General features: G+C 41.4%; 1 protein-coding gene across 1 annotated transcript; it reads right to left on the bottom strand.

Moving 5' to 3' along the window:
- Positions 1-6,370: 6,370 nt before the first annotated feature.
- CREBL2 (cAMP responsive element binding protein-like 2) lies at positions 6,371-8,813 on the bottom strand (the record flags this gene model as incomplete). Its single annotated transcript, XM_009872168.1, has 3 exons — positions 6,371-6,607; positions 7,323-7,470; positions 8,616-8,813. Coding segments are annotated over 3 exons (348 nt in total), but the record flags the coding sequence as incomplete, so codon positions are not given.
- Positions 8,814-11,560: the final 2,747 nt, after the last annotated feature.

The following is an 11,560-nucleotide window of genomic DNA, read 5'->3' as shown; positions in this document are numbered from 1 at the left end:
TCCCTTCCAACTCCAATGATTCTGTGAAGAAGAGTTTGCACAGGTCCAGGCTTATAAATGTCACCTACCCACAGAACAAAGCATAGACTTGGTTGTTTCTTGGAGCCTGCAGTTTTCCCTGCTGCTTGCTATAATAAAGGTGTGATCATAAAAGCTCCCAATGCTTCTTGGAAAGCTAGTGGTCAGCTCCCATAAGAGGAAAGAAGCTGGAGTGCATCAGTATAGACCCCCTACTCTACTTCTACCATCACCACACACAGATTCAAATGAAGCATGATAGAAAAGTGGCATTTGTAGAAGAAACTACGTTTAGAAGCATCTTTGACAATCCCTCCCCATCCTTTCTAATTAACTTGAAATTGCTACTTTATGGCAGTTTTATAGTAATTAAGACAGTGAAAAAGACTATATTACAGTAACAATCATTTTAATCCATGTTAACCAGTGATACTTACAGCTACAGATGGCAATAGTATTTCTGACAGACTAAGGCAAAGCTGTGTTAGTAACAGGCACGTTCGTTTTTTTTATAGGACTTACTTCATGCAAAGAGCGTGATTCAGAAAAAAATGCAGCATGAATGCAAGCGATCACAAAAGGCCATTCATCATTCTGCCTACGTTTTTTTATTAATACATCCATATAACTGCAACTGTGCTCATTCCACAAGAGAGCAGCTCACAGCCAAGAGATTAAAGCAGACAACCTTTATCATCATTCTCCAGCTGTCAGTCAGCCTTTTTTATCTGCTAGCATGTGTAGACAATATCAGCTCCATTAACAATGCCACTCCTTTAGTGGGACTAGATTGAAATGATGACAACATTAAGCAGCTACTGCAAAAAGACACAAGATTACGTAAATCCAGAAAGCTGAAGTAGTTAATTGGCTGTTTCTCAAACACCCGCAGCAATCCACTTTGGTTTCATTGGTATACTAGTAATTAAAAAGCTAATTGCCATTTTATTTCGGAAGGCAAGAAACCCCAAGAATAAAGTAATGAGAAATGCTGCTTGCTGGAGTAAGAATGGTAACGCTCTCTTTTGTCACCTATAGATCCCTCCACTTCTAGGACAGCTATCACCTTGTGAAGGTTTACACAAATACTTGTCACAAGAGTAATTAGCTCATCAGAAATCTAGGTGATACCTCCTTTCCCTTTCTCTATCTGAGATCCCACACAGGATCTGAGGTTTAAATGGAAAACTAATGCTGTCATTCTATCTACTTTGAAGAAAGCTTTTCTGCCTGATGTTCATGAGATAAAGGCCACTGGGCCAAAATTTTCTCTTTCACAGATGAATCCCTGCTAGCTCTATGGAGTGTTTCAGGTACATAAACCCAGGCTGAACTTATCCTTTCATTTTAAAACACTGTCACTGGGAAAAATGCTGGACAACCTGGAATATTACAGAAGTACAAGTAATAGAATAATCTAAATCTCAGTGTTTCAAGTGCAAGACCACCTACAACTCTGTGAGTAACAGAACTGCTTCAACACACACCCAATATCTACATTTGGGCACTGTTGTCATTGCTGTCCGTTGCCTCTGTCTGCTGACAGTGTTGCTTTCCTCCTGATCACACAGCTTGAAGAAGGGGAAAAAAGAAAATGCTCTGGGATGAGCTGGTACCAGCACTGCTTCCGCTAGGCTACAGACAGAAAGAAGAAGTGGGTCCTGAGCTACAAAGGGTGATGAGATTATTGAGAGCTTGCAATGCAAAGGGGTATTTGCCCTGATGTTACCAAGAGCTTAAAATGCAGAAGGGGGGTTTCAGCGTGAGGTGGTGGGTGTGGTACTGTGTGTGCACAGAGGCAGAGAGAAACCACTGAATAACTCCTGGTTTTATATAGCCCTCTGGAAAAAGAACCCTTGACAGCTCTCTAAAATAACTGCCAGACCTCTTCGGGAAGAAAGGAGATTCACAGAAGACTCTTTCTTCCTGTAGGGAAAAAGGAACGCATACCGCAAAGTGGGATATTTCAAAGCACTGCTTAGGGGAGAGGAAAGAAAAAGTCCAGAAATTCAAAACAAAAAACACTGACCTAGCAACACGGCAGGATCTATGTTTGATAGCGAGTAGGAAAGAATTGTTCTTACATCAGCAGGCATTCAGAGCACGCCACATAAGGAGATGGTGAGGTTGGAGGACACTGCTGGTATGCTCTACCACAGGAATATGCAGCATTGCTGTCGCCAGCACTGTATAGCTTGAACAAAATGTGTTTTGAAAGTTGCTGTGACAAAGAAAGTATGGAAAAAGTCACCCTTCAGGGCAAGCTGTTTCTGTTCACACTCAACACCATCTCACAAACACACACATTTTATAATCCACTTCTAGTCTTTCAGTCAAACTTATTTCATCACCAGAATACCCATCAGCTGCAGCATAGTTAAGAATGTCACCATTAGTCACCCTAATACATAGAGAATTTATAGAATAATTGCTTGAAGCAGTAGTTAGTGTCCAAAGTACTGATTAAGCCAGTTGTGAGTTACAGGGAGAGATGCAAAAAAGCAGAGCTAATCTTGCACTAATTATGGAAGCAAAACCTCCCAAGTGCTTTTTATGGAGGGAAAAAAACCACCTGAAAGTCATCTTTGAGGATTTTTAAAGTTTTTTTAATGAAGTGTTGCTGAAAATCATTAGCTGAACAATGACAGCATTTTCTAATTACAATTTAAAGTAAGATAAAGAAAATACAAACCATGGTATAAATATTAAGCAATAGCCTTTACAGAAATTGCTTAAGGCAATGGCTGTAATTGACACTACACATTCTACTGCCGTATCTACAAATACAGATCTACACATTCCATAAATACAGCATCAGTTGCATTTCAGGCCACTGATGCACTGTTCAGTAGGGGATACCTCCAATTTGACTGCAGATTAGAAGCGTATGTTTTTGCATACAAATTCAGAACAGAGTCATACAAGTAACACAGTTATTGACATAATTTACAGAGAAATTAACGCTCTGTGGCACTAAGCAGGACACTGCTTACCTACAGCGGGGATTTCTACATCAGCCAATCCTCTTGTCACTCAGGCTGTAATTTAAGCATAACGAGAAGGACTAGGGTTTTTATTTCAGCTTTTCCTCTGACTTCTCTGCATTTTTAGACTAGTCTCAAACTTTGGTCCTTATGTTAGCAGTAGTTTTATAGCTAATTACAGAGATTATAATTTCTTGGAACATGGCATATGGAACTAAGATGCCAAATCTCCTCCATCTCTTCATGGGATGACAGGAGGAACTAGATTCATTATTGATGTAGGTTAATCTTCACCCTAATATGTTAAAGGGAAAAAAAGAAGAGAAAACAAATCAGTTGCGTGCACTCTTACAAAGCAGGTTGGCAGGTTTCAACTGCCAAGAAAGAAAAAAGCTTTTTGAAATATATCTAATACATCGAAAAAACAAACACCTCCAATAGAAGTTGTAATAGTCTTTTGAAAAGCACTTAACAGAATATAGATTCTTTGACAAACACTTATTATTATTAGCTTATGAAAGCAGACTGTGATTTTAAAAATTTTTTTATATATAATTACAGAATGTTTGCAGTTAAGTGACCAGTCAATTAAATGTATCTACTTTGGTTTTCAGGATTGTAGGCACAAAGCATATATACAGTGTATAAAACGACAAGACTTATTGCATGTTTTTCTTATAAACTTTCCACTATCTGGTAAATCCTTGGGTTACACTCTCCAGAAGGATTAGTGTAACTATGCTGTGCTTACTCCATCAGCATCAGCTGAGTTCAGTTTTGTTACACCTCACTGCGACAGAGTTCTAGCACTGTTGTAAACACTACAGACTATGTATTTTTGAAGACTGTGGAAACCCGTCTTGAACTGGGCAAATGGTTCTAGCTGACCATTAGACTTCCATGGCAAGTGGGAAAACGAAGCATTTGCGAGCGCCTCTCTCTTCAATATTTGTGAGAGAGAACCAGCCACACACACTGCAGGAGAAAAGGGTGGAAGGCTGTACCCATCTTACACAGAGGCAGGGTGAGACTAAACTACTCTCCATTATTTAGGGTACTATTTGGGACTCCTGGTAAGCAGTCCTGGTTCACTTCTAGAAGCCACCTCAGTGTGGACGAAGATTGTAAGCATAAGAGTATCAAATGAGCATGAACCACAAACATTTAGTTTTCAAGGGGAACTGATAAATATCAAACACCAAAATAAAGGACTCTCAAAGATCCATCTAAGATCAGAACATTTATGGCATAGCACGATTTGCTATGGAATGGAGGCCACAGAACTTCACACAATTAGTGATTGTTGCTGAGGACCCTACATCTTATAAGGAACTACAGCATCTAGAGGCAGTTGGAAAACTTCAGTTAGAGCCTCTATGTGTCAGATGTATTTTGGCTTGCAGGAAAACAAGGAAACTCTTTCAGATGACGTAGGCTGCAACATGCCTCCCGCTCCATCAGCATGAAGCACCAAATATCTGTTAGAAGACAGATGCCACTATTGGTGCCACAGAGCTGGGCCCAGGCTTGCCAAACGCAATTCTCTCATTGCCAGCGGCTGGCTATGCCGAGAAGCAGGACTGTTGTTCATCACGATGAGAAATTCCACCTCTGTTTCCTCCACAAAAGGAAAGTTAACTCTTGAGAAGTTTCTTGCCTGGTATCACAAAAAGAGAAACCAAGATAGAGTGGAGGGGAGAGAGGAAGTGGGCTATTTTTGGTGAGATCAGAGCTGCATTTGTCACTTTGCCTAGTGCTGACTGGAGCTGTTCTGGTCACGCATACTGTAACTCCTCCACACGTTCTCTGCATCTCTGATTCAGAAAGACATTTAAGTATACACATAATATTTGAAATATACATTTAATTACAATAAACAGTTTACATTTGAAAGTAGACTGTGTTAAGTCCAATTCTAACAAAAAATAATATATTACACTTCTGGCATGATCACATTACAAAAATCCAACTGCAAGACTCACTGAGCATAGTTCTGGACATCTAGCCTAGTGGCTCTTTGCCTCCAGAGAATCCAGAAAAAGGTCAGGCAAGCATTCAAAATCAACAAGACCCCCAAAACTTATGGGTTGGCTTTGTTGCTATCTTTCAGGACAAAGTGCAGTTCAGAGATTAACATACAGCCGCAGGGGGAAGCCTTATATCCTCCTCATCTCTGCTTCACTGTTACTGAACCATTCATAATAGTTTTTCCATGTTTATGCAACATTTCTAGCAATTGCTAACTAAGTACATGTGTGGAGAGTCTACAGAATAAACTTAGACCCATGCCTTAAGCATTAATGTATGAGTGCTCAGAAAGGAATTCTGAAAACAACTCTGCTGTACACTGAAATATGGCACTTTATTATTTCAGTGCTTTCGATTAATCCTGAACTGAGACAATGCTAAACAGACCCAATTAGTTCAATAAAAAAGAAGGCAACATTCAGTCTAGCAGTCATTCATTATAATATTTATTCTACGAAACAAAGAAGAAACAATTCAAAAATGTTCCATGCATGTCACAAAATACAGAGAAAGATACTGTCATAAATAAAACAGAGTAAGCAAGCAAAATCCCCACTAAAAAATCCCAAGAGCTCCACTCTCCACATTGCATCATAGAAATGTAAAAAGCATAAAACAGGAGAAAGGGCAGCCTAAGGAAGGTGGCAGGCTGTCTGTCAATATCTGGGATGAGTAAATCATACCCCAAGAGTTTTGCCATCACCTCTCTTATCGTAAAACCAAACTGATGCAACTTTTTTTCCTTGCTAGCAGTCCTTGGCATTATCTTCAGCTGGGAAACCAGGGCAGCACAGCAGAATTAGCTGTACGCTGCAGTCTAGAAAGCCACTAGTGCCCAAAGCACAGGTAGATACAGAAAGATAGTTGGGCACAACGCATGGGAGGAGAGGGCAGTTGTTCCCCTGCTGCAAACAAGGTGGAGGGACACGCTTTGACTACCACACTGGGGACACGGGGTGTGGCAAATACACCCCGTGGAAAACAATATGGGCAAAAGCAGGGAACACATTCTTTCTCTTTACCAGTCTCAATAACATAAAAGTCATGTTGCATTATAAAAGGATGCTGAGAGCAACTTCTTTATTTAGGTTACAAATTACACGACTATAAACCTCCCACTGAAATCTTTTGATCCAGTTTCTTCTCCTCGACCTCCAGCACTTCAGTTGGCTTTCGCAAAACTGTGACAAGACCCTCCTCTTGTTTTTATTTTACAGAACCTCTCAGACTCTCACAAAAGTTAGTGACTACAAAACCAGTCTAATTCTGGGCTATGACATAAAAGCACCCCCCACCTCTTACTGCTAACATCCAAAAGCTGCCATAGCTCTGTTCTGGGAGGGTGATGTAGAGAAAGGAAGAACAAGCCTCTGCTTACACCAACACCTACAGCCCCACTCCACGCAGGCTTAGGAACACCGTAATCCAAGAGTTTCTTGTGGGGAGGAGCAAAGAGAAGACAGCAGACTGGGATCCTTCCCCCTGCATGTGGGGATGCATCCACTTCTCACAACAGCGTTCCTCTGCCAGCCAACACAGAAGCTCTGCTGCAGCAGGGAAGGTTCTGCACTGGCCTCCTGTGAATGACGCACCACAGGGGAAGACTTTTACAGCTACAAAGGTGGGTTTCATGTTGTTTCTTAAAAATATAAATCTAAGAGTTTCTACTTTTTAAAAACTTACAGCAAAGTGCAGTTTAACCTGTAGCATGAAATATTACAAAATTAGGTGCGAGATATAGAATTGCCCATGCTACTCTGTTCCTTTTCATGTAATGCAAAAATATGACAGCATCACATGGTATTTTCACCTTTCAATTCCCTCAAGAAACTCATTTCCCTGGACAAGCATCACTGAGGCAAAAAGAAGACTCCATAGGAAATCCCAAGTCCAGCACTTCTCACTTCCAAGTGCTTGCAGCTAGAATAATATTCTTTTGATGGAATTTTAAAAATTCAATTATGTTTTATGTGCACCATTTACCTTGCACTAGGAAAACAGAAAATGCTGTAAAAGATTAAGGTCTCGAATCTTCACAGGTCTCCATGGGCCTTGATGAAATACAAAGATTAAGTCTTCTTTTAAAAGAACTGCCCAGCTTCCTAGCTAGTGTAATTTCTGTGTTGTCCATGTAAACACTACACAGTCTTTGTACCACCCACTAACCTCTTTCCTTCAATCAGCTATTTGTGCCCTAAAACATATCCTTATGTTTCTTCCCACACCACAGCCATCCTCCTACACCACAGAAGATGTAACAAAATAGGAATTAATCACAGGCTGGATACTTACAGGGGTTGCTGCTGTTTGCTTCTGTCTTCCCAGCCTTGGCAAGTTTGGTTGAGTTCTGCTGTGCTTTGCCTTGCTCCTCTCCAGTTAGCAGGGCTTTTATTTCAGAGGGGATTTTCCCTTGGTCCATCGCCATGCACCACTGCTTGTACTGAAATATGCAAACACATTAGGCATTAGCAAACTGCCAGGATCACATTAGCAGACAAAACAGAGCTGTAATCTTTACCTTCCGGTATAGTCTTTTAAGGTTTGAATTTACTGGGCTGAAGCCTCTTACAAGACTGCAGAGCACTAATGAGCTAAGCACGTGTCCACGGCTGCATACCTGGCCTCACCAAATCCCATTTCAGTCAATAAACTGCTACTCAGCGGCAGTACGAGACACAATACTTTAATTATTAAACAACACGGAACACTTTGTGCATTTTCTCGCTGCTGGCATGCCAGAATACTGTTCCAGTTCATGGCTTATTAAAAACAAATATTTCACATGACTCTGGGGCTGACTGACTATTAAGAGGTCCTTTCTGATAATGCAAGGCACGGTTATAGCACATGTGCCTTCCTTACTCCTAGTTCACTCACGTTAAATTCTTCATTGGCAAACCCTGAAGCACACAGAAAAACCTGTGGTCAGTTGGCTAACTTTCTACCCAATCCCAACCCTATTCACTCATGGTGAGTAGTCCTGCCCATTCAAACAAACGTAATGCAAAGTCAAGGCAATATCCTCAGCTTTGGCAAAATTTCAATGGCATCTCAGTGTCACTGAGGAGCTGAGTCTGTATTTCCAGATGAAGCATCTTCTTTGGATAAAGCAGCTTATTTGGCCAAGACACCCACTGTATATGTGCTGGAACACAGGACAGCTGTGCAACAATCTACACAGAGAGTACACTGCAAGAACCAAGCTCCCCAGCAGAGACCAAGATCTGCAGGAAGCAATGACATGCTGTGGATTTATGTTCCTCCTTGATATTTTAACGTATCCTTTTTCACCCTCTACCACTTTTTATCTCTTTCTACCTTTGTCAGAAGTTTTCCAAAACAAACATTCCAAAGACAACACACTTTCTTTGCTTGCTTCCAGCTCAAAACCAGCAGATAACTTGGGACTTGAGGGTCGTATTCAACACGCAAAGTAAGCAAACAGCTGAATGCATCTGTTACTGATGTTTTGATACCTTACGGTTAGCCAAACCCTGCTCTCGGTCACAGTGATTTTGAAAACAAATGTCCCCAAGGATAGGTCCCAAATAATACTGGGGGTGAGGTTAAATGATAGTTTCCTACCATTTCAAGCTCTTCTCTGAGAGCACAGATGGCTCGCTCTCTGCTGGAAACCAGCTCTTCCAGGTACTGGTACCTCAGCTTCTTCCTGGCTCTGCACTCTCTTGCACTCTGGCGACTTCTTTCAAGTTTTGCCTTCAAGTCTATTTTGGCTGGTTTACGACCTCGCTTTCCTGGTTTCTTTACCTTGCCTCCAACCACCTGTAAAGGAAAGATACAATAAAAATCCTGTTCTGCAAAACTAACGCTGTAACCACATCATTGTGCCTACTAGGTCCCTCAAAAAAACCCAACAAAAACAAACAAAAAAAACCACAAAAAAACCACAAACAAACAAAAAAACCTTGCACATGCTTTCACTGACAGGTGCAACAGAGAAAATAAGGCACATGATGTATGAAGTTTTCAGTGACGGCATCAAAAACAAATGGGAGGGATATGATTTCATAGTGAAGTCAGTGCTTAAGCGGTCCTATTGTAAATCTAAATCTAATCTAATCTGGAGGAGCTCCACAGAATGGCTGACAAGGTTGGCAGGGACCTCTGGAGGTCACCTGGTCCAACCCCCCAGCTCAAACAGGGCCACCTAGAGATGGCTGCCCAGGACTGTGTCCAGACGGCTTTTGAATATCTCCAAGGAGAGAGTCTCCGCAAAGCCCCTGGGCAACCTCTGCCAACACTCGGTCACCCTCACAGTAAAAAAGCATTTCCTGATGTTCAGACAGACCCTCCTGTGTTCTGCCTCTGGCACTGGGTACCACTGAAGAGAGCCTGTTTGTCTTCTTTATACCCTCCCTGTCAGGTATTTGTACACACTGATGAGAGATACCCTGACCCTTCTCATCTCCAGGCTCAATAGTCCCAGCATTCTCAGCCCTTCTTCACAGGAGAGATGCTCCAGGGCCTTCATCATCTTAGTGGCCTTCTGCCAGACTCTCTCCAGTGGCTTGACTTCTCTCTTATACTGGGGAGCCCAGAGCCAGAGACACTACTTCAGATACCTAGGAAGATATCTGGGACAGTGAGGAGACAGATGATAGTCATCTTGCAGTGAAACTGGTTTGATATTACTATTTGCCAGTTCTAGAAATACTGTATTTTCCCCTCTCCTTCGTGGCTGCTTTTTTACAGTTCAGAGAAAAAGGAAATATTTTCCTCAATGTTTACTCTATGCTTCTCCACCCAAATATTTTACATGTAACATGAGGGCATGGCACAAGAAAGTCTTAAATATGTTTTGAATCTCAGTGCACTGGTGAGTAGGTAGCATTGCCTTGTAAGCATGACCTCAGCCATACACCCCACCTCCTCACAGAAGTGAGGATTTCTCTTTATTTGCATTCTGGCCACACTGTTTGAATGGAGTGGGTGTGGAGAAACACACCTAACACACACCTACATACAAGAATTTTGCTGCTGGCTTAGTATTTCACCATACTGTATACAGAAAGGATTTTTTCTGATAGGCAGTGTTCAAAATGTCAGAGTTCATCCTAAAAAAAAGGCACTTTCTACTGAGTGATGCTATGAAGTTAGTCAGTTTTGACATTCAAAGAAGTCACTTGTTCTGCAAACTTAGCAGGCTGCAATGAAAACAATAACATAGTGAACTGATGTGCTAGAACGAAGAAGAAAAAAAAATAGGATTATACAACTGAGCCTATTCTTTCTTTGGAAAGTGAGTCAACAGTCACAAGCCAACATAATCCTACCCTCTCTATATTGCCTCTCCTAATTTATTCAGGAGTAGCTGCCTACCATAAGCAAATGGAGGAACAGAAAGTACTTAATGGACATCTAGTGATAATGAAACAAAAAAAAATACACTGAGATAAGCAAAGAAAAAATCAATCCAGTTCTTTTACATTTCAACTGCTGAATACAGTTTAAATAATCCATTTGCTCTACCAAAGTGCTCTCTTAAAGATCTTTCACATACTATATTCACCAAAGTAGGATAAAACTAACCAGCCATGGCCAAGGAGGAAAGAAGCTCCAAGGAAAGGGAAGTGAGTGTCTCCTTTTGGGCATGACAAGAGTGGCTCTGTCCTCTCAGAGAGACACTCTCATATTTACACGCGGTATGATTTATACTCGTAGCTCAGCAGGAGTTACAAATACACAGTCTTCCCACGAGGGGCTATGGGCACTCACAATTTGCTATCTACTACCACTTGCTCTCAAAAGATTTCTGCGTATTTTACATTATACACTACAGCCAAAGTACTTTGGTTCTCAAAGACTTTTAGCACCTGAGGCTTTTCTCACGGTAGTTTAAAGTAAGTATTTGCCTTCAAGAGCTAGATAAGGTCTTGTAGAGACATACACTCCAGCTCTCTTCAAAAACCTTCACCACTCCGGAATTCTGATCCTCTAGAAGAGTGACCTAACACTCAAGGTTGGAGTCCCAGTACACTACACACTGCCATAAGAACCTCGCACTGGAGCATGTCACAGCCATGCCCTTTCACCAAAACGTCAGTCAGGTGAATAGTTGCCACCACACTGTTTCTCACAGTTGGCAAGTTAAAGTCAGTGGCAAATAGCACCCAACCTTTCCACAGCCAGCACCTTGGGCAGACAATGGCAATGAAAAGCACTCACAAGCAGTGCAGCTTCACAGCAGCTAAATCCATCCAATGCCACAATCTCACAAAATAATTTATTTTTAAGGACCTGTTATTTTAAACCATCCTGTGTCTGTTTATATGCAGCTGGTGCTTCTAATGTACAAGTCACATCAACACAGAAAACACAGAAAGGGCAAGGGAGAGTGGACCTTTACACCAACAGGCTATCAAGTGAGCTCATACGAACTGAGTTTAAAGGCACGTTCTTATGGATATATCTAGAGATATGGACATATAAACCAGTTAAAGGCACTTTGTAGTCTGCAAGGAAATTAGACACTGGTGTAGACTGTTTTGCACATTGCAAATGTATCCTGG

The sequence above is a fragment of the Apaloderma vittatum genome, unplaced genomic scaffold (assembly GCF_000703405.1).
Source record: "Apaloderma vittatum isolate BGI_N311 unplaced genomic scaffold, ASM70340v1 scaffold18006, whole genome shotgun sequence".
NCBI lineage: Eukaryota > Metazoa > Chordata > Aves > Trogoniformes > Trogonidae > Apaloderma > Apaloderma vittatum.
This window is presented reverse-complemented; position numbering and strand designations above follow the sequence as displayed.